The sequence below is a fragment of the Muntiacus reevesi genome, chromosome 3 (assembly GCF_963930625.1).
Source record: "Muntiacus reevesi chromosome 3, mMunRee1.1, whole genome shotgun sequence".
NCBI lineage: Eukaryota > Metazoa > Chordata > Mammalia > Artiodactyla > Cervidae > Muntiacus > Muntiacus reevesi.
The window spans coordinates 249371268-249395424 of NC_089251.1; the positions used below are offsets into that span (position 1 = coordinate 249371268).

General features: G+C 38.7%; 1 protein-coding gene and 1 long non-coding RNA gene across 3 annotated transcripts in view; one reads left to right on the forward strand and one right to left on the reverse strand.

Annotated features, from left to right (window-relative positions):
- The window catches only part of LOC136163487 (uncharacterized), a 490623-nt gene extending 486162 nt beyond the window's left edge, over positions 1–4461 (reverse strand). Inside the window, exon 1 of the long non-coding RNA XR_010662246.1 lies at positions 4290–4461. This is a non-coding gene — a long non-coding RNA (uncharacterized lncRNA). The remainder of the gene's footprint in view (positions 1–4289) is intronic.
- A 967-nt stretch (positions 4462–5428) lies between these two features.
- MTX2 (metaxin 2) overlaps positions 5429–24157 on the forward strand; it is a 65279-nt gene continuing 46550 nt past the window's right edge. For both annotated transcript variants that reach the window (XM_065931811.1, XM_065931810.1), the window contains exon 1: positions 5429–5669. Coding sequence is in view for 1 of the 2 variants with exons in the window: in XM_065931810.1 (XP_065787882.1) it covers positions 5630–5669 (40 nt within the window). In the remaining variant the exon portion in view is untranslated. The remainder of the gene's footprint in view (positions 5670–24157) is intronic.

Sequence of the window (24157 nt, forward strand, 5' to 3'; positions counted from 1 at the left end):
GGAACTAACTTGATAAAAAAGGCCTGAATTTATGAAATCATTGTAAATAGTGTAATTTTGAAGAAATCTCAGCCCCAAATTTTCTCTTGCAGGCATTTTTGATAAAAGAAAATGTTTACATTTAAAATATTAACATTCCATTACATAAAAATGAGAATAAAATGCTTTAGTACCTTAATCTTAATAAAGCATATATTCACTACGATTACCGTTATTTTTTATTTAACATGGTAATATAAAATTCAGATTAGAGACATGAAAATGACATGACAGAACAGTTTTGCAAGAAAAGTGATTTTATTAGAGCTAACAATAAGGCTGTTAGTGTCATGCATTAATATTTTATTTTAAATAATTATGTGATTAAGCTTTTAGTAACATATGAATTCCTTAGCACTTTTTTTTAACCTCATTCTTAAAAATTCCAGTGGCTTGTTTTCTTGTATTTTTCTTAATCATGGTGATCTTAAACAGACCTTCAGTTTTAAATCTGCCAGTTGTTCTAATACAGATGCATAAATATATTTTATCCAGTTGACTATTACAAAGATAACTTGTTTGTGGGCACCGTCAGGGCATCTGCATTTTATTGGATTTAATTTTCAGTAATAAAGACCTCCCACATTATAGATTATTTCCAGCCCAAATTAGCCTGTGTGGGAAGCAAAGAACAGTCAGTCAGGGAGAAAAAGTGGACCCATATGGCACCAATGATTCAGTTTCTCTGGCTACAGAGAAGAAAGAGTTGAGTATAGACAGTTTCCCCCAGCAGATCTTTTTTTTTTTTTCCCCTCAAAAGCTTGCTACAACAAAATTGGTGTCAGTCCCAACCCAATGCCTTTTAGCTAGCCCAGCTCATCCACGTACCATGCCTCTAGTCATAGATACCTAACTGAAATGTCAAGGGCGAATTCTCCTTCCCCTAATGTTTCTGTTTCCCTTATATGTATGCCCAGCCCCTGCTCTGATCATTCTCTTTCATTTTGGGGCTCACTTCTGCCGTGTGGACTCATTTTATTTTGTTTTTGCCCATCCAAATTCTTAGCGCTTTCTCAGGGCTTTGGTTCAGGTTCCTAAACAACATCTATAACATGGAGAAATCTTTAAAAAAAAATCATTGTGTCAAAAAGCAGTCAAAACATTCTATCTTCAGCTTTAAAGGTGACAAACTAAACCTGGTAATAGAACGTGAATAGATGATGGATAGTCTTCACTTTTAAAAGTTATATATAATTCTCTGCTATACAGAGAACAGACAGGAACCGAAAGATTTTCTTTCAATTGACACTTAAGTACCTGGAACAGTTCATTTCTCTTGGTCAGTGTCACTCATGGGATGAAGAGGAGGAAACTGGGCATAGCATACACTTTATTATCAGTGTTAACTCCTTCAGCACAAGAGGAAGGAAGGAAGGGAGGGAGGGAGGGAGGGAGGGAGGAAGGGAGGGAGGGAGGGAGGGAGGAAGAAAGGAAGAAAGAAAAAGAAAGAAAGAAAGAAAGAAAAAGATAGCACTAAGTTGTGTCTGACTCTTTCGATCCCACAAACTGTAGCCCACCAGGCTCCTCTGTCCATGGGATCCTCCAGGCAAGAATACTGGAGTGGGTTGCCATTTTCTTTTCCAAGGGATCTTCCCAACCCAGGAATTGAAGCCAGGTCTCCCACATTGCAGGCAGATGCTTTAGCGGCTGAGCTATGCAGGAGGCCCAAGAGATAAACCTATTATCTCTACTTCTTGGCAACTCTGAATCTCAGCCAGCAAGATGATGCTGCTTCTTAAACACTGCTATCTTTATGTGCACGTGAGTTTTTCGTTAAGTTGAAATTTAGTTTAGCAAGTTTCCTGGTTGCAGAGGGTGATGCTGATGTGCGTGCTCAGTCGCTTCAGTCGTGTCCAATTCTTTGTGATGTTATGGACTGTGAGCCGCCAGGCTCCCCTGTCCATGGGATTCTTCAGGCAAGGATACTAGAGTGGTTTCTCATGCCCTCTTCCAGGGGATCTTCCTGACCCGGGGACTGAACCCACATCTCCTAAGTCTCCTACATTGCAGGCGGATTCTTTACCACTGAGCCATGGAGAAAGCCCACAAATGTTGCTTTATTCTTTTTTTTTTTTTTTTTTAAATGTTGCTTTATTCTTAAAAGAAATTATCTACTGAAGTGGGTAGAATTGTGTCCCTTCTCTCCCATAATAGAAAGGTACAAATTTCTAATCCCTGGTACCTGTGATCTTATTTGGAAATATAGTCTTTGCAGATGAAATCAACTTAAGATGAGGTCATCTTAAATGAGGTGGGCCCTAATCCAATGACTGGTGTCCTTATAAAAAGAGGGAAATATGCCCACATAGACAAACAGCCTCTTGCCTATTGATGAAAGAGAAAGAGGAGAGTGAAAAAGTTGGCTTAAAACTCAACATTCAAAAAACTAAGATCATGGCATCCCGTCCCATCACTTTATGGCAAATAGATGGGGAAACAATGGAAACAGTGACAGACTTTATTTTCTTGGGCTCCAAAATCACTGCAGATGGTGACTGCAGCCATGAAATTAAAAGACGCCTTCTCCTTGGAAGAAAAGCTATGACAAACCTAGACAGCATATTAAAAAGTAGAGATATTCCTTTGCCAATAAATTCCATCTAGTTAAAGCTATGGTTTTCCCAGTAGTCATGTATGGATGTGAGAGTTGGACTATAAAGAAAGCTGAGTGCAGAAAAATTGATGCTTTTGAACTGTGGTGTTGGAAAAGACTCTTGAGAGTCCCAGCAAGGAGATCCAACCAGTCCATCTTAAAGGAAATCAGTCCTAAATATTCACTGGAAGGACTGATGTTGAAGCTGAAACTCCACTACTTTGGCCACCTGATGCGAAGAACTGACTCATTTGAAAAGACCCTGATGCTGGGAAAGATTGAAGGTAGAAGGAAAATGCAGAGGATGTTGAAGGCAGAGGATGAGATGGTTGTACGGCATCACTGAATCGTTGGACGAGTTTGAGCAAGCTTCGGGAGTTGGTGATGGACGGGGAAGCCTGGTGTGCTGCAGTCCATGGTGTCGCAGAGTCGGACACGACTGTGTTACTGAACTGAGACACACAGCAAAAATGCATATTATGATGGGGGGCAAAGATTGAGTGATGTGTCTACAAGCAAGAGAAGGCCGAGGATAGCTGACAAGCCCCCAAAGCTACAAAGAAGCAGGGAAGAATTCTTCCCAGCAGCTTGGAGAGAAAGCATGGTTCTGATGACACCATGATTTCAGACTTCTAGCCTCCACATTTTTGAGAGAATACATTCCTATTGTTTTTAGCCACCCAATTTATGGTTATATGTTATGAAACTAATATACAAGTTAAAGCAGCAGAACTATGAACCAAAAACTGTAATAGAGCTATGGAAGCATAAAGACATTGCTTTCTAAAAGTCATGAACAGTAATTCTCAGAACATCATGTTTCTTTGCAGAAACTTAGTAAGCTATCTGACTTTTAAATTTACTGTGTTTTTTTTTTTAATTGAGGTATGATTGACATAGTAGTAGTAGTGTTAGTTGATCAGTTGTGTCTGACTCTTTGCAACCCCGTGGACTGTAGCCCACCAGGCTCCTCTGTCCATGGGATTCTCCAGGCAAGAATACTGGAGTGGGTTGCCATTCCTTTCTCCATGGAATCTTCCCAACCCAAGGGGCAAACCCTGGTCCTGCATTGCAGGCAGATTCTTTACCATCCTAGCTAAGAGGGAAGTTCTATGATTGACATACAACATTATATTAGTTTCAGATGTACAGCATAAAGATTCAATATTTGTATGTATTGTGAAATGATCACCACAATACATCTAGTTAACATTTGTCATTCTACATAGTTACAGAAGTGTTTCTTGTGATGTAAACTTGTAGGATTTATCCTCTTAGCAACTTTTAAATATGCAATACATTGTTATCTATAGTTGCTGTGCTGTACGTTATATACTCTTGACTTATTTCAAAACTAGAGAAGTTTGTACCTTTTGATTTCTTTCATACATTTCTTACACCCTGCCTCTGTCACCCACCAATCTGTTCTCTGTAACTGTAAGCTTTCATTTCTTCTTTTTTTTTTTAGGTTTCATGTATAAGTGAGATCATATGGTGTTTTCTTTCTCTGACCTATTTAGTTAGCATAATGCCCTCAAGATCCATCTATGTTGTTGCAATGGCAGTATTTCATTATTTTCTATGGCTGAATAATATCCCTTTGTATGTATATACATACAGTGTACCTATATATTGTGACCTTGGGCAAACTACTTACCTTTTTAAGCCTCAGGCTTCCCTGGTGGCTCAGCTGGTAAAGAATCCACCTGCGATGCTGGAGGCCAGGGTTTGATCCCTGGGTTGGAAAGATCCCTTGGCGAAGAGAATGGCTATCCACTGCTGCATTCTGGCCTGGAGAATTCCATGGACTGTATAGTCCACTGGGTCGCAAAGAGTCCAACAGGACTGAGTGGCTTTCACTTTCTTATTTGCTCCAGCTACCTTCTTTCTGGCAAGCAGGGTTGAGTAAATAATTAAACGTTAATGTCTGTCCAGGGACCAATCAACAGTAGCTGAATACAGGAAATTAATGTGGATTTGAAATCTGGGCTTGAGCGGACTCCCTGGGCAGGCAGTTTAAACTTCCTAAGCTTGTTTCTTTATCTGTAAAAGGGCAATAAGATCTCACCGGCTTGTTTAGAGGATGAAATGAAATAGAATACTGTATATATATTTTAAGTTTGGTATTCAGTGGACGCTTAGAAATGCTACTTGTCTTTATCATATCACCAATATGTGGAATCTAAAAAATACAACAAAGTAGTGAATGTAACAAAAAAAAGAGATACAGAGAACAAATTAACGGTTACAAGTGAGGAGGAGGAAGGGGCAATACAGAAGTGGGAGTGTGGGAGATACAAACTATTGGATGTAAGATAAGCTACAGGGATGTATTTATTGTACGACACAGGGGATATAGCCAATATTTTGTAATGTAAACGGAGTTTAACCTTTAACAATTGTATAAACATAAAATTTAAAGGAAACGGCAACCCACTCCAGTATTCTCGTCTGGAAAACCCCATGGACAAAGGAGCCTGGCGGCTACAGCTCATGGGGTTGCAAAGAGTTGGTCACGACTAAGTTAGCACACAGAATCATGAGCAAACAACTGCCTCTTGTTTGAAATCACTTAAAAAAAAAACTTATTTGCTTACAAAAATATCGCTTGGAAAGGAAACTGAAAACTTCTGGGGTACACCCGCCCACCCTGAACGCCAGAGTCGGGAATCAAATACCCTTCCCTTCTCCCTCTCCCTTGCTGGGGTGGTCCCCAGCGGCCGCGAGCCCGGGGACAGGAAATGCCAGAGAAGGCGGAGGCGGGGCCACCGGAAGCGCTCGCGCGCCGCTGTCAGCTGCGCCGGAAGTTCCTGGCCTGGCCTGGTGGTAACCTTGGAGTCTAAGCCGGTGGTCTGCCGCCGCCGCGGGGTGGGCTGTGGGAGTCGGAGCTTCAGCCGGGGCCAGGCCTGTTAGGTGCCAGGAGCCGCCGGGGTTGCGCGGGAGTTCGCTGAGGATCGCGGGGAGCAGGAACTGCGGGCGCAGGGCCGCCCAGCCGACATGTCTCTAGTTGCGGAAGCCTTAGTCTCCCAGATCGCAGGTAGCGTGTGTGGCCGCGGACCCGGACGGAGGCGGGGGCCGGCGTGGGTTAGCACTGCAGCTTTCCTCCAGCCTTGCAGCATTAGACGCTGAACCCAAGGTTCGGGATAGAGGCGGGCACTGACCGCCAACTCCTGGATGAGAAAACTGAGGGGGAGAAACTCGGCTACGGTCAGCCCGGAGGAGTGGGAATCCCATACGTTTTTACTGGGCAGTGCTTTGTCCAGCTACCCATTGGGTCTGGAGGTGTTGGGATAAGTGGAGAACTCTGTGGCCTGGAATTAAGGTGGGGGGGCGTGGCCATATCCGAGAACTTCAGAGTTAAGTGTGGGGGCAGCCTCGCTGTGGGACCTGAGGTTTAAGGTGCTTGTCACTAATGAGTCGCCATTGTCATTTGAGAGGCCAATGAAGTTTCCTCTCCGAGCAGCCCATTATTGCCATTTGCTAGGTCTCCAGCTTCACTGACACATTTTTAAGGCTGCATGAATTTTTTGAAACACCTTTGACTTGACGGACTGAACATGACTGTTGTAAATAGATTTGCAATGTATTTTGAAAATTTCTGTTATTGAATATATTTGTGTTATCGAGATTGTTATTTACTGTAGTGAAAGATATTAAATATTGTTGAGAAAGTGAGAGACTATTGTAGGTATAGGTTGATGGGTTAATCTTTAAATGGAGTTAGTCTTAAACGTCCTAGAAGTATTTTCATTGTGAGTACGGTAAATATTCAGTTACTAGGATACTTAGGTACCTTTGCAATAAGGTAGTATTTTTGAAATGAAAAGTATTGAATGTCATGGAATTTGCCAAAATGTTTTTCATTACATTTGTGTTAACATTCATTTCTTCTTTCTTTTTCTCACTCAAAGACATTGTCTTCTAAAAGTGAGAGAAGCCCCCACTAGATTGCAAGCTTCTTGAAGGCAGGAATAATACTTACATTGTTTCTAGTATTTTGAGGACCTGTCAGTTGGTGCTCAATAAGTATTTGTGACCTGAATTAATGAATAATCTTGAGATTTCAAGCAATGATTATTTGCTTTTACTGTTCATGTTTTTTAAAATGTTAGATCATGAATGTAGATTGCTATATTAAAATATTTCACAGTTGTATACTGATATTGGTATACAGTGTGCATGTTCCCCTAATGTGTGATTTCTTTTAAGGAAAAAATGAGTATCTTGTAATCAGTTTGGAACTTTTCTTCAATTACTGAAATTTAGGAGTTTCTAAGAATTTTATCAATCTGCCATCTTAGCTATTTGGGGTGATCACTCTAGGAGGAGGCATTTATAGATGGATAATTCAATAAGTGGTGTTGGGACAACTCCTCAGTCATGACACTGCAAGAATAAATTCTAGATGAATTAAAAATTTAAGTGTAAAATAAGAACAAAAACCAAATTGTAGTAAAATAATTAGGAAAAATATAGGTGATATAGTGTAGGATGCCTAAGCAGGATACAGAGTTCAGAGTGCATGGAAGAAAAAATTAACAGAATTTTTGCAGATACATTTTAAAAGCTTTGTATGATGAGACACATAAGTTTCTACAAATTAAGAAAAAGGCAGCCCAACAGAATCAAAGGTAAAGGATAAGAACAGGCAGTTTACTAAAGGGGAAATGCAAATCAGCAGTGAACATATGAAAAGATGCCCTCCATCATTAATTTCCACCCAGTCAAATGGGCAGAAATGAATATGATAATTTTTAGTACTGACACTGGCATGGGGAAAACAGTTGCCCTCGAAGTATTGGGGAGTCTGTAAGAAACAACTGCTTTTGGGGAACTTAACATAGCAATATTTATTTAAATGCTGTTAATTGACTCAGGAATTCTTCATGGGATTTATCTGATAGAAATATAAGGGCCAGTATTTAAAAAAATATACAGCTGTAGTAATTGTAGTATTATTTGTAATAGCAAAAACTCAGAAACATCCTAAACATATGTTAAATTACGGCATGCATGGTCAGTTGTGTCTGACTCTTTGTGACCCCATGGACTGTAGCCTGCCAGGCTCCTCTGTTCATGAGCTTTTCCAGGCAGGAATACCGGAGTGGGTTGTCGTTTCCTACTCCAGGGGATCTTCCCCCATCCAGGGATCTAACCTGCATCTCTTATGTTCCCTGAATTGGCAGGCAGAGTCTTTATCACTGCGCACCTGGGAGGGTAAAGTTATGGCATGCCCACATTATTGCAGATACTAAAAATGATGAGGTATAGCTGTTAAGCTTTCCTGGTGGCTCATTGGTAAAGAATCCACCTACCAATGCTGGAGACATGGGTTCAGTCCCTGGGTTGGGAAAATCCTCTGGAGAAGGAAATGGCAACCCACTCCAGTATTCTTGCTTGGGAAATCCCATGGACAGAGAAACTTGATAGGCTGCAGTCCGTGAGGCTGCAAGAGTCAGACATGACTTAGTGACTAAACAACAATAGCAACATAGCTGTTAAGCATATTGGCTTGAAGACTCTGATTATCTTAGATATTAATAAAAACAAGTTATAGAATTATGTATACATATAGTATGAACCATTTAATAAATGAATCCTGTGTAAACAGGTGAAGTGAAGTCGCTCAGTCATGTCCGACTCTTTGCGACCCCGTGAACTGTAGCCTACCAGGCTCCTCTGTCCATGAGATTCTCCAGGCAAGAGTACTGGAGTGCGTTGTCATTTCCTTCTCCAGGGAATCTTCCCAACCCAGGGATTGAACACAGGTCTCCCGCATTGCAGGCAGACGCCTTACCCTCTCAACCACCAGGGAAGCTGTGTAAACAGCTGTATACCTGTGTAAACAGGTATATGTAAGCAAAAAAATGTAGAATACTCAATTTTTAGTAATTTCAGAAGAATAAGGATAGTGTGTTGGTGGGGTGAGAATATTTTACTTTTGAATTTAAATGGTTGTAATTATAAAAATTTGGAAGATTATATTTTGGCAACAGCAAAAAAAAAAAAAAAAGATGATGGTTAACATGATTTATATGAAACTTTGTATTTGACTGGTAAGTGTGACTCAAATCCAGCAACTATTCACAGTATTCTGCTTCTTGTCGCAGCTATTTGTAAGACCTCCTCAGATAGCCATATTGCTTTTTGGCATTTTTTTTTTCTTGGCAGTGATCTTGATCCCTGTCTCCTGTACAGTGTCACAAACCTCCATCCATAGTTTATCAGGCACTCTTGTCTATCAGATCTAGTCCTTTAAATCTATTTCTCACACTGTATAATCATAAGGGATTTGATTTAGGTCGTACCTGAATGGTCTAGTGGTTCTTCAATTTAAGTCTGAATTTGGCAATAAGGAGTTCATGATCTGAGCCACAGTCAGGTCCTGGTCTTGTTTTTGCTGACTGTATAGAGCTTCTCTATCTTTGGCTGCAAAGAATATAATCAATCTGATTTCGATGTTGACCATCTGGTGATGTCCATGTATAGAGTTTTCTCTTGTGTTGTTGAAAGAGGATGTTTGCTATGACCAGTGTGTTCTCTTGGCAGAACTCTTATTAGCCTTTGCCCTGCTTCATTCTGTACTCCAAGGCCAAATTTTCACAAATAGCTGTGAAAGGGAAGCAAAAAGCAAAGGAGAAAAGGAAAGATACATGCATTTGAATGCAGAGTTCCAAAGAATAGCAAGGAGAGATAAGAAAGCCTTTCTCAGTGACCAGTGCAAAGAAATAGAGGAAGATAATAGAATGGGAAAGACTAGAAATCTCTTCAAGAAAATCAGAGATACCAAGGGAACATTTCATGCAAAAATGGGCTCAATAAAGGACAGAAATGGTATGGACCTAACAAGCAGAAGCTATTGAGAAGAGGTGGCAAGAATACACAGAAGAGCTATACAAAAAAGATCTTCACAACCCAGATAATCATGATGGTTTGATCACTCACCTAGAGCCAGACATCCTGGAATGCGAAGTCAAGTGGACCTTAGGAAACATCACTATGAAAAAAGCTAGTGGAGGTGATGGAATTCCAGTTGAGCTATTTCAAATCCTTAAAGATGATGCTGTGAAAGTGCTGCACTCAATATACCAGCAAATTTGGAAAACTCGTCAGTGGCCACAGGACTGGAAAAGGTCAGTTTTCATTCCAGTCCCAAAGAAAGGCAATACCAAAGAATGCTCAAACTACCGCACAATTGCACTCATCTCATATACTAGTAAAGTAATGCTTAAAATTGTCCAAGCCAGGCTTCAACAATATGTGAACCATGAACTTCCAGATGTTCAGGCTGGTTTTAGAACAGACAGAGGAACCAGAGATCAAATCGCCAACATCCACTAGATCATCAAAAAAGCAAGAGTTCCAGAAAAACATCTATTTCTGCTTTATTGACTGTGCCAAAGCCTTTGACTGTGTGGATCACAATAAACTGCAGAAAATTCTGAAAGAGATGGGAATACCAGACCACCTGATCTGTCTCTTGAGAAACCTGTATGCAGGTCAAGAAGCAACCATTAGAACTGGACATGGAACAACAGATTGGTTCCAAATAGGAAAAGGAGTATGTCAAGGCTGTATATTGTCACCCTGCTTATTTAACTTCTGTGCAAAGTACATCATGAGAAACGCTGGGCTGGATGAAGCACAAGCTAGAATCGAAATTGCCGGGAGAAATATCAATAATCTCAGTAAGCAGATGACACCACCCTTATGGCAGAAAGCGAAGAAGAACTAAAGAGCCTATTGATGAAAGTGAAAGAGGGTAATGAAAAAGTTGGCTTAAAGCTCAACATTCAGAAAACTTAAGATCATGGCATCCAGTCCCATCACTCCATGGCAAGTAGATGGGGAAACAGTGGAAACAGTGACACTTTATTTTTTGGGGCTCCAAAATCACTGCAGATGGTGATTGCAGACATGAAATTAAAAGACGCTTACTCCTTGGAAGGAAAGTTATGACCAACCTAGACAGCATATTAAAAAGCGGAGACATTTCTTTGCCAACAAAGGTCCGTCTAGTCAAGGCTATGGTTTTTCCAGTAGTCATGTATGGATGTGAGAGTTAGACTATAAAGAAAGCTGAGCACCGAAGAATTGATGCTCTCAAACTGTGGTGTTGGAGAAGACTCTTAAGGGTCTCATGAATAGCAAGGAGATCCAGCCTGTCCATCCTAAAGGAAATAAGTCCTGAATATTCGTTGGAAGGACTGATGTTGAAGCTGAAACTTCAGTCCTTTGGCCATCTGATGTGAAGAACTGACTCATTTGAAAAGACCCTGAACTGGGAAAGATTGAAGGTGGGAGGAGAAGGGGACGACAGAGGATGGCATCACTGACTCAGTGGACATGAGTTTGAGTAAACTCTGGGAGTTGGTGATGGACAGGGATGCCTGACGTGCTTTAATGCGTGGGGTCACAAAGAGTCGGACACGACTGAGTGACTGAACTGAGTGACCTGATTCTGCTTCTGGCAGTAATATGGTTTTCTTGGACGAAATGAACCTCGAGAGATTAAAAATATATGTATCTACACAGTTCTGTTATATTAATAACTTAAGTAAATGTGAATCTGTTTTTGTAGTTGCGAACTCTGTTTTTAAATGTATTTAGCACTTTGCTTATTATTCTTTCCTTCAGTGGGCCAACAAACTACTGTTTCTTTTGGAAACATTTAAAGATATCTTCCGTCTATCTGTGATACTCATGAGGTACCCTCCTTGAGAGCCTCATTCATAAGGACATCTTTTAGAAGCCTTCTCTGAATTCCCCCATTTAAGTGAACCATTTCTGTCACTTTACTACTAATGTATTCTCCCTCCAAGTTCTCTCAGTTCTTACTCCTTATTATGACTCAGTGGCTATTCCTTCCATCTCTACCTTAGTTTAGGGTTTGTTATTTCTGGCTTGAATTACTGTAGTATTGTCTGAATAGGTTTCCCTGATTTCAGTCTGATCTCTTTCTAGTACAGCCTGTATACCGGAAGCCTCAATGGGCTTTTGTTTGTTTGTGTTGAATTATTTTTATTTTCCTAAAACGCAGAGGTAACTCCTCTTGTTTGAACACCATCATTTGTTCCCTGTTGTCAGTATGTGGAGTGAGGCATGTAAGACCCTCTGTCAGTTAGAGTCTGTGTCTCTAGCTTCATCTCTTGTCACCCCTTTCCTTGAGCTCTTGCTTTTCTAAACTATTTGTAGTGTCCATCTTTGGCAAATGTTGACTTTTGCCTCAACTGTTCACTTTGCTTGGATAACTAAGCACATTTTAGTCTGTAAGTCTACCAGACATTTTTATTCTGTCAAATAAGAAAGGTTTATTTTTTTTCTTTTTTCCCTCATAATAAAAATAATACATTGTTACTGTAGAAAATGAAAAAAATAGAAAAGAATATAAAGTAAAAGTCACCTAAAATCATAAATTTAAAATCCCATCTTCCTCATTATAACTTTGGTGAACAAAGCTACCCCATTCACTCTCTCTAAAATAAAAAAAGAAACATAAATAATATATAATATGCATGCTTTTTTGTAATCTGTTTGTCATGTAACATTGACATCTCTTTCCATGTCTGTGAATGAAATGACATATTTATCATTGTTAAATTTGTATTGTATTTCATTGTAATGAAGAAATCATAATTAGCTTATCTAGTCTTTTTATGATGGGTGTTCATGTATTATATTAGTTCAGACTGAGAAGCAGAAGTGGTAGGAGCTCTAGTTCTGTCTCTGTGTACACACACACTTGCACACACACACACACACATACATGAATGGGCTTATGCTGTTGACACACACACACACACACACATGAACTGACTTATGCTGCACACACACGCACATACACACACACTGGCTTATGTTCTTGTGGAGGTTGTACAGACACACACAGACACACATACAGACACACATAGACACACACACACACACACACACACACACTCTCAGAGGCTTTTGTTCTTGTGGAGTCTGGCTTGGACAGACCTTGATAGGCCAGTTTCCTTATTTGTGAAAGGACAGTATGTTTTATAAAGTATGGTCGGTACCTCATTTAGGGTGGTACATGGTAAGTTTAGTACATGATAGTTTCTGTTATTACTTTGTTTTCCTGGTGTCTTTGAGGATATTACCATTGTAATATCCTGTTAATATTTTGGACACCAAAATATCCAAAGTGTCTTTATTTTTATTAACTATACCATCTTTTCTGAATTAGTGAATATTACTTCACTAATGTGTTGATATATTTTAAGCATATTAGTCAATTTCATCATAGCACAGTTAAAATAATCTTTTGAAATCAGGGCAATGTCTGTTCTGTTCTTTATTTAGAAGCTCTGTAAACTATGTAAAGTATGAAAAAGAAGACTTGGGATATTTCATTTATCTCATTGTGGATATGCAGGTGCTTAATTATTTAAATTTATTAATAATTTCCTTCTGGCAGTAGCATACTTTATGGTATCATCTCAGAAAGTAGTTTTACAGGCAGGGTTCCATGACATCCTTATGTAAACATGAAGTGAAGTGTAATAAGTACAGACATATTTAAAAGTTTTGTTTTTTTAATCAGTAATAAGCTTTTTTATTCCATCTTTCTTTCACATGAATACTGGGAAATCTGGACTTAGAACATTTCAGGAGAATTCTAGAGGCTCAATGAAGTGGAAACTATGAGTTAAAAGTTCTTTGTATAATAGAAGTGATACTGTTGGTCACAAGGTTTATTGAGAATAAAAAAGTGATAGTCAGGGCTCTTATATCTGTATATCAAATATCTAATAATCATTGCAACAGATATTTGAAAAAATATGTTAAATTTCTTTGTTATTGAAAATAAAGATTTGTTAGTTATTTGTAATCTGCATTCAGAGGATTTTCCAGTATTGAGGAAGGCACTGAGGAATTAATAATAAGTTATTGAATTGGCCATAACATTTCAGAGAATCTTTTTTCATTTGTGTTCGTTGTAGGAATAGTCTCTACTGTAGTGCTTATCACCTTGGCACCTGTGAAGTAAATATTAAAGGGGCAGATGCAATAACAATGACAAAATAGTTTAAACTTCAGATTAGAGACAAAACACAATTTATTGACATCAGTGTGATCTATTTTCTTTTATCATATTTGTATTCATGAATAGGTTGGAAATCAAATTCTTAGAGCCAATAGTTTGTTTCATTTTAGAAAACTTTGGTATGCTGTGAAGATCACATGAGAGACTTGCTTTTGACCTTGTAACAGTCCACATTAAGCATAACGTGAATTTTGCTTCTGTTGTGTGCTTTATTAACAGTCTATACCCTGAAATTACTTGACTTTTCATTTTTAGCTTAAAAGATTTTGGTGATGTATGCCCCATAAAATTTGTCAGTCTCTCTTCTGTGAAGACTTCTGAGTTATTAATGTTAGCTCAAGTCTTTCATATTTGAGTGGAAATTGAAAGAAAACACCGTCAAACTTCTTAACATTTTTCAAACGTTTTTGATATTTCTTGATAAGCAGTTATCAGATGGACTGAAGATGTCAACTGGAGATGAGATATTAAATTCAGGCTTTTCATTTTTTGTTCAAAGACAGACATTATATTCAGCAAATCCAGCTACAGACATTTATGTGTAGAAGTATCTGCCTTGGCAGTAAGAGAAATGCATGTTTAATTTTTTATTGCTTTGTAAATGATCCTGTACTCTGTTCTTGAACACTTTTCTTATTTTTGTACGCTTTATAAATGAATCATGGTTTTGAACTTTTCTACATCAGTAATAAAAATGAAATTTGATTGGTTAGTAATAAAGAAGGTTCTTTTCATAAAAACAATCATTTTGTCATGGCAATTCCCATTAACTGTAACTGCTTTAGCAAAATAGAAACCATAAAAAACATTTCATTATGCATATACACTTAGCTCTGTTTTTGTGCTGATTATATATTTTTTATCTCTAAGAACTTTTATAAGCCAAAGAAGTTATTTCTTGACTTAACCTGAGATGTTAGTTTGTTTAGATGGTTTTATTTCCAGACTTACAGCAATTTTTTGCTGTCAGTTATCTTTTAGGCTTTAGATAGCAAAAGACCTCCTTGTATTTTCCATAGAATATATTTTTAGGCTGAGTATCTAATTTGTGCTGGGTGTTTTGCTAGGTGCTGGGGTAAAAAAAATGGGTGACAATTGTTGCTTTTGATGAACTTAACATCCTTGTGTAGGACACATCCATCAAAACAGATAGTTTGGATACAAAGTGGTGTATCCTATAATGCAAATGCTAATTTAGGAAGTCTTTACTGAGTCTTTTACCTTTCTTCTCTCAAACCAAGTTTGGGTGTTAGATACTTAGTGACCATCTGAACTCCTCTCTCTGCACCCTCACCTGCTGTCTGGCGCCCTGGTGATTATTATTATTTGTGTTTTTACTCAGTTCAGATTTCATCTCCTCTTGTGAATTCTTTCCTGTCTTCCTCCAGCAGGTTGTTATTTCTTCAAGAAGAAATAGTCCTTTAGTGCTTTATACAAACCTCTGGTCTGATGCTTATATTAATGTTACTGAATACATTCTGTGAGCTTAGAGCTTATATATGGTATTTACATAGTTTATCTAGTTTTATTCTTCCAACAGCCTTACAAGGTGGGTCATTTTCCTCTTTTTACAGATGAGGTAAATGAGGCAAGAAAGATTACACAACTTGGCTAAGGTCACTTAGGCGATAAGTTGTAGAACTGGGAGGGGAACCCTGCCATGTCTCACTTCGAGACCTCTGTTTCCCCCAACCCCACCTGTATAGGTTTATTGTATTGTGAATGGTGATGTGTATCTCAGTCACCTCTTCTCCCTCCCCCTGTTCTGTGCCCCCCACCTACTCAACAAAATTAGATCCTAGAGAGCAGTGGCAGTTTTATATTAATCGTTGTCTATTTATCATAGTCCTTGGTACATTTTGCAAGTTTAATAACCTGTGGTAGTTCAGTTCAAGGCTTTAATATATTTTTTTCTGCCTCTCTGAGGATTTTCTTTCCCTGTGCTCCAGTTCATGAAGGGATTCTGTGATGGTTAGGCTGTATTATCTTATTTCCTATTTATTTTGTCTTTTTGTTTTTGTTCTTGGGGAATCTTGCAATTCTGCCAAGATTTCTGGAGATGTAACAACAGATCAGATCCTCTGTAGGGAATCATTTGTCTCATGGCTGCCAGAGAGGAGTGACGGAGGAGGAATAGAGAGTTCTCTGGTTACCTAGCTTGACAGGAGAGAGTGAATCTATGTCCAGTATTAGAACATAGTAGATATTTAAAATAACAGATAGTATTATTACAATGATTGTAATGAGTTTAGAGTGGTGGGGAGCATTGCTTCTTAGTTGAAGGGACATTTATTTTACATTTACTAGGATTAGATTTAGAAAACCATTAAATCTTGAAGGTTAACATTGTTAGCAATGTTGAGTTCTGATATTTGTGTGGGACTGTTTGTCTTTTCTCAGTTTTCTGGCCAGAAATTTCGCTTTTAATTTAAACCAGCTGTTTTTGTATAGCTCTGCTATTGATCACATATTCATCTTTGTTTCTGAGAAAAGCTCAGACATGGTGTCAGTGTTTCCTCTTTTATGAATTCCAGATTACCATTTTTAAAAACAAAATTCGCATTTTGAGCCCTAGCTACAAGGTTCATATCTATTCATAGTCACTTGGAGTTGGCTAGCTTTTTATTGGAAATTAATGAAAAATGATGGATCATTTTTATAATGAGACAAAGTCTAAACATAGCCATTTGAGAGGATGACACATGAATCCTTACTGAATAAGAATGGAACGTTTTCAGTTTTAGCTTGTATTCACTGTAGTCTGGGTTATTGGCTTGATGATGCTATGAATTTGTTTTTTTCACCCTTGTTAACCTCCAGAAATTTGTCTGTTTTGTGAAATTGATCCTTGAGTAACTTTTTGAAATTGATCTCTAGTTTCAAATAGATAGGTTCAAATGTCTCACGTTCAAATCTCATAGCTACTAACTTAATTTTACTTTCCTTATTGATTGCATCTAATGGAAAAACTATCATTTAACCACTTTCTGGTTCCAGAACAAGTGCGGTCTCAGTTCATTAATCGTAAAAGCTTATTCTGGAACACTGTAAAATTGCAACATGTTAACTAAAGCCATGTTTTAAGACATGGCTTTAAGCCATATCCACAAATACTTACGTAGAATAAAATGGGCAAAAATCTTCTTGAATAAAATTAATCTACATAGATCCTTACTGCCACATTCTTTAACGAGGCAAATGAATGAAAGGGGTGAAAAGAACGTACTCTTATTTCAGGTGTACTCCATGTCCTCTGGACAGTTTTTTTTTTTTTTATGGTCACAGACCATCTTCATCAGATTTACTGGACATGCCTGTTGCAAGTTTGGATTCTTGGCCTTCATTTCTACAGTATCAGAATCTCTGAGTTTAGAGTTTGATGGAAATACACAGTTTTATGAAGTTTTTTAGGGGATTCTTGTTTATTAAGGGTTGGGAACCATTGTTATAGAATGATTGTAATTGCTTTAATTATAATTAGTTATAATAACTATTACCCGAGTATGTTTCTCTGTGGGTTCTGTAAGAGGTTAGCTAGTACAGTTGTGTGTTATTTGACTCTGGAGCCACTACCTGACAAACCCTAGCCCTTGTCACTGGTTAGCACTATGACTTTGGCAAATTATTTATGGTTATGCCTTAGTTTTCTTATTGTAAAATAGGGATAATAATAGTAGTGGCTACCTCATCATGGTCTTCCCAGGTGGCACCAGTGCTTAAGAACCTGCCTGCCAATGCAGGAAACACAAGAGACATGGGTTCAATCCTTGGGTCAGGAAGACCCCAGGAAGACCCACTCCAGTATTCTTGCCTGGAGAACTCCATGGACAGAGGAGCCTGGTAGGCTACAGTCCATAGGGTTTCGAAGAGTCAGACACTACTGAAGCGACTTAGCACACATTCACCTCATAAAGTTGTTGTGAAACAGTTACTATGTCAAGCACTTAAGTGTGCACAATAAATGCAAGAAATGTTTTAAAATCTATTTATGATCTATAACTTATATACCTTTTAAAGTATAAAATTAAAAAATTTTTGGTGTATTTATAGAGATGAGATTATTACCATAATCCAGTTGTAGGACAAACATTTTCTTCACCCCCAAAAGAAATTTCTTGCCCATATACAATCATTTCTATTACCAGCCCCGCCTAAGTCAACCACTAACCTACTTTCTGTCTGTAGATTTGCCTATTCTGAATATTTTGTATAAATGGAATCATACAGTGTGTATTCTTTAGTGATTGGCTTTTTTCACTGGGAATAATGCTTTTGAAATTCATCTGTCTTGTATCAGGTTTTCTACTCAATTCTTTTTTATTGCCAAATAGTGTTCTATGGTATGGATATACCACATTTTGTTAACTCACTCATCAGCTGATGGTCATTTATGTTGTTTCCACCATTTGATTATTATGAATAATGCTGCTGTGAACTTTCTTGTACAAATCTCTGTGTGTATATGTTTTCCCATTTCACATGGGTGAAATCCTAGGAGTGGAATTGCTGAGTCGTAATGGTAATTTTGAGAAATCCCCACCAGCAATGTGTGAGAATTCGAAATGCTCCATATCCTTTAAATATTTGTTACTGTCTGTCTTGTTAATTATAGTCATTTTAGTGGCTCTGAAGTGGCACCTCCTTATGGTTTTGATGTGTGTCTCCCTAGTGACTCATGATATTGAGTATTTTTTCATGTGCTTGTTGGCCAGTCATGGAGAAATATCTATTCATATCCTAAGCTCACTGAAAAGACTGAGTTGTCATCTTTATTACTGAGTTGTCAGCATTTTAAAATATATGCTGTATATTAGCTGTAGAATTCTTGAGGAATCTTAACTGCAGTCACCCTCACCACCGCCACCACTACCATCATCATCTGTGAAAGTAGAAGTCTAATTTTTTTTTAATTTATTTTTTTATTGAAGGATAATTGTTTTACAGAATTTTGTTGTTTTCTGTCAAACCTCAACATGAATCAGCCATAGGTATACATACATCCCTTCCCTTTTGAACCTCCCTCCCATCTTCCTCCCATCCCACCCTTCTAGGTTGAAACAGAGGCCTTGTTTGAGTTTCCTGAGCCATAGAGTAAGTTCTTGTTGGCTATCTATTTTACATATGGTAATGTAAGTTTCCATGTTACTCTTTCCATATATCTCACCCTCTCTCCTCTCCCCATGTTTGTAAGTCTATTCTCTGTGTCTGTTTCTCTATTGCTGCCCTGTAAATAAGTTCTTCAGTACCATTCTTCTAGATCACATATATATGTGTTAAAATACAATATTTATCTTTCTCTTTCTGACTCATTTCACTCTGTATATTAGGTTCTAGATTCATCCACCTCATTAGAACTGACTCAAATGCATTCCTTTTTATGGCTGATTAATATTCCATTGTGTATATGTACCACAGCTTCTTTATCCATTCATCTGTCGATAGACATCTAGGTTTCTTCCATGTTCTAGCTATTGTAAATAGTGCTGCAGTGAACAATGGGATACATGTGTCTTTCAATTTTGGTTTCCTTAGGGTATTTGCCTAGGAGTGAGTTTGCTGGGTCATACGGTGATTTTATTCCTAGTTTTTTAAGGAATCTCCATACTGTCTTCCATAGTAACTGTATCAATTTACATTCCCACCAACAGTGCAAGAGTGTTCCCTTTTCTCCACACCCTCTCCAGCATTTATTGTTTGTAAGACTTTTTGATGATGGCCATTCTGACCGGTATGAGGTGATATCTCATTGTAGTTTTGATTTGTATTTCTCTAACAATGAGTGATGTTGAGTATCTTTACATTTGTTTGTTAGCCATCTGTATGTCTTCTTTGGAGAAATGTCCGTTAGGTCTTTTCCCCACTTTTTGATTGGATTGTTTGATTTTCTGGCATTGAGTTGTATGACTGCTTGTTTATTTTGGAAATTAATCCTTTGTCAGTTGTTTCATTTGCTATTATTTTCTCCCATTCTGAGGGTTGTCTTTTCACCTTCCTTATAGTTTCCTTTGCTGTGCAAAAGCTTTTAAGTTTAATCAGGTCCCACTTGTTTACTTTTGTTTTTATTTCCATTACTCTAGGAGGTGGGTCGTAGAGGATCTTGCTTTAATTATGTTGTCGAATGTTCTGCCTATGTTTTCCTCTAAGAGTTTTAAAGTTTCTGGTCTTACATTTAGGTCTTTAATCCATTTTGATTTTATCTTTGTGTATGGTGTTAGGAAGTGTTCTAATTTCATTCTTTTAAGTGTAGCTGTCCAGTTTTCCCAGCACCACTTGTTAAAGAGATTGTCTTTGCCCCATTGCATATTCTTGCCTCCTTTGTCAAAAATAAGGTACCCATAGGTGCATGGGTTTATTTCTGGGCTTTCTATCTTGTTCCATTAGTCTATATTTCTGTTTCTGTGCTAATACCGTACTGTCGTGATGACTGTAGCTTTGTAGTATAATCTGAATTCAGGAAGGTTGATTCCTCCTTCTCCATTCTTCTTTCTCAAGACTTCTTTGGCTATTTGGGGTCTTTTATGTTTCCATATGAATTATGAAATTTTTTGTTCTAGTTCTGTGAAAAATGCCATTGGTAATTTCATAGGGATCACATTGAATCTGTTGATTGCATTTGGCAATATAGTCATTTTCACAGTATTGCTTCTTCCTACCCAGGAACATGGAATATCTCTCCATCTGTTTATGTTGTCTTTGATTTCTTTCATTAGTGTCATAATTTTCTGTGTACAGTTCTTTTGTCTCCTTACATAAGTTTATTCCTAGATATTTAATTCTTTTTGTTGCAATGGTGGATGGGATTGATTCCTTAATTTCTGTTTCTGATTTTTCATTGTTAGTGTATAGAAATGCAAGTGATTTCTGTGTGTTGATTTTGTATCCTGCAACCTTGCTAAATTCACTGATTAGCTCTAGTAATTTTCTGATACTTTCTTTAGGGTTTTCTATGTACAGTATCATGTCATCTGCAAATAGTGAGAGCTTCTTCTTTTCTGATCTGGATTCCTTTTATTTCTTTTTCTTCTCTGATTGCTGTAGCTAGGACTTCCAGAACTGTGTTGAATAATAGTGGTGAAAGTGGACACCCTTGTCTTGTTCCTGATCTTAGGGGAGATGCTTTCAGTTTTTCACCATTGAGAATGTTTGCTGTAGACTTTTCATATATGGCCTTTACTATGTTGAGATAGGTTCCTTCTGTGCCCATTTTTAAAAGAGTTTTAATCATAAATGGGTGCTGAATTTTGTCAAAGGCTTTTTCTGCATCTATTGAGATTATCATATGGTTTTTGTCTTTCAATTTTTTAATATGGTGTATCACATTGATTGATTTCTGTATATTGAAGAATCCTTGCATCCCTGGAATACACCCAACTTGATCATGGTGTATGAGCTTTTTGATGTGTTGCTGAATTCTGTTGCTAAAATTTTGTTGAGGATTTTTGCATCTATGTTCTTCAGTGATATTGGCCTGTAGTTTTTGTGTATGTGTTGTTTTTGTCTGGTTTTGGCATCAGGGTGGCAGTGGCCTCATAGACTGAGTTTGGAAGTGTTCCTTCCTCTGTAATTTTTTAAAAGAGTTTTAGAAGGATAGGCATTAGCTCTTCTCTAAATGTTTGATAGAATTCTCCTGTGAAGCCATCTGGTCCTGGGCTTTTGTTTTTTGGGAGATTTTTGATCACAGCTTCAATTTCAGTGCTTGTAATTGGGTTGTTCATAATTTCTATTTCTTCTTGGTTCAGTCTTGGAAGATTGAACTTTTCTGAGAAAGAATAGATAGTCTTTCTTAGGAAGAATTAATAGTTAATTCTATTAATTAGAATTAAATAGTTAAATAAGTTAAATAGAGATAGTTAATAGTTAAATAGAGGTAGATGAAGGTTTATATACATTAAAGATTAACTCTAAGAAGAAAAGAACAGTAGGAGAGGCAAAGAAGGGAATAAATGTAGAAAAAATATAATAGGCTTAAAAAATTAAAAATTAAAATTATAAAAAAGAAAAGAAGAAAGAAAAAAATGGAAGAAGAAAGAAAAAAGGAAAAGAAAAAAAAAGGAAAACTCCACAGAACTGTAAAAGCCCAACATAGAGGCAGAGGTTTATAACATCAGTAGAAATTGTGACTGAATATACACGTATACATATACACCCATAAGCAAAATGAAAATAGTCCAAGAAAAATAAAGTACAATAGATTGACCCAGTGAACCAAGGAAACCAAAAATTATATCTACCAGACAAAACTAACTAAAGCAAAAACCGGAAAACAAAACTAAAACAAGGTGCCAATTGGGGAATAAAGCAATAAAAATAAAACTAACAAATATGTTGAGGAAAGAAAAGAAAGAATAGATATGCAAAGTTATATATAGATAGATAAAGAAGATTTATATATGTTAAAGATTAACTGCAAGGGGAAAAGGACAGTAGGAAAAACAAACAAAGGAATAAATGTAGAAAAAATAATAGGTTTAAAAAATTAAAAATTAAATTTAAGAAAAGAGAAAAAAAAAAAGGAAAACTGCAGAACTGCAAAAGCTCAACAGAGAGGCAAAGGTTTATAACTATTAAAAAATGTGACAGAAAAAAACAAAAAAGTGCAAAAGGTTAGTTAGATTTCATAATGCCAGTAAAATCGACAACTACAACAAAGCAGGGGAAAAAAGGAAAAAAATCCAAAAGAATCTAGAAAACAAATCAAAACATAAGAATAGTAAATGTTTTTCTTGAGTCACTGCTGTCAGAGTCCTTTCCCTCGCTGGAAGTCACAGTCCACGCACTTCCCTAGGATGCTTCCAACACTGTGCTCATCTCTGGACCTGCTGTGGGGGCAGCTCAGGTTCTAATCTGGTCCTACTCCTGTGTGTTCTTGCCTGGAGTGTCCACAGCTATCAGAATGAGTGCGTTCTCTTTTGTGGGAGCTCTTAATGACCTTTTATATATTCCATAGACACAGAGTTGCCAGGTTGATTGTGTGGATTTAATCTGCAGCTTGTACAGCTGGTGGGAAGGTTTTGGGTCTTCTTCCTTAGCCACACTGCCCCTGGGTTTCAGTTGTGGTTTTATTTCCACCTCTGCATGTGGGTCATCCACTGGGGTTTGCTCCTGAGTCTGCCTGGAGGACTTGGGTTTGCCCCTGAGGCTGCCCTGGAGGACTTGGGTTTGCCCCTGTGAGGGCCAGTTGAGGTGGTGCAGTGCTTGGGTCGCAGGGGTTCTGGCAGCATCAGGTACTCAGGGGAGTTGGTGGCTAGAGGAGCGGGAAGTGTAGTGCTCTAGAAGGGTATGGCAACCAGTATTGGCCCATACGTTCCAGCATTCTTGCCTGGAGAACTCCGCTCCCTGACAAAGAAGCCTGCAGGCCACAGTCTACAGGGTTGCAAAGAGTCAGACACTACCGAAGCGACCCTGTGCGCATAGATGCAAGACTTTTTTTGCTTGTGGCAGCTGTGCCCAGTGAGAGTTGAGTGTGAAGGTGGCGCAGCTGCTTGGCTTGCAGGGACCCTGGTGGTGCCAAGTGTGCAGAGACAGGGACTGCCTTCGCTGCAGAAGTTATGGCCCTATGAGAGTCTTTTTTTGAGCCTCTTGTAGCTGGCAATCAGAAGGTCCCTTTGGCCAGTCTTTGTCTGTAGCTCTGCCTGTTCAGGCACTTAGAGGGCTTCCTTGCCTGGGTTCCTTCTCTGTTTTTTGGTGGATCGGGCACATAGAAGGGTCCCCCTGGCTGGGGTCCTACTCTGTAGATTGGTGCGTCAGGCACTTAAAGGGCCCCCCTGGGTGGGGTCCTGCTCTGTAGTTCAGTGGTCAGGCGTTTGACGGGCCAGTCTCTCTACTGTTCAGGTGCTGATGCTGGTGTGTGGGGTGAGAGAGGCTATGGTGATGGCTAACCCCTACGCGTGACTCAGCAGTATCGCCTTGCTTCCATGGCTGCCTGGCTTTCCTTCACAGGCATTTCCCACCACAGCCTCCTCCCTCATATCCCCTCCATCCCGTCTCTTCGCAGCCAACAGCAGCCCTCGCCCTGGGATTGCTCCACAGTTCCTAAACTCCAGCTCCCAGCTGCTGCGCTTTCTAGGGGACTTGCGTTCCTCTCTGGGGTTTGTATGGCTGCAGCAAGGACTGTCTGATTCTCATTCCATTTAGGCTGCCACAGATCAGCTGTTTCACTCTCAGCCTCAAATGTTTCTCCTCTGACTTAGACAATTTCCCCAATGTGGGGATCGGACCCCTTCTTCAGTTCCCCCACTGGCTGAGGGCAGGTTCAGTCCTACTGACACTCCTGTTTTTCCCCCTACTTCCTTTGTCCTACCGAGTTTTGGGTGGTTCTATATATTCTTTTCCACTGGTCAGGTACTCCTGTCCGCCCTTAGCTGGTGTTCTGCATGCCCTTCTGTGTCTGAAGGTATATTCCTGATGTATCCGTGGAGAGAGATGTGCTCCACGTCCACCCACCCCTCTGC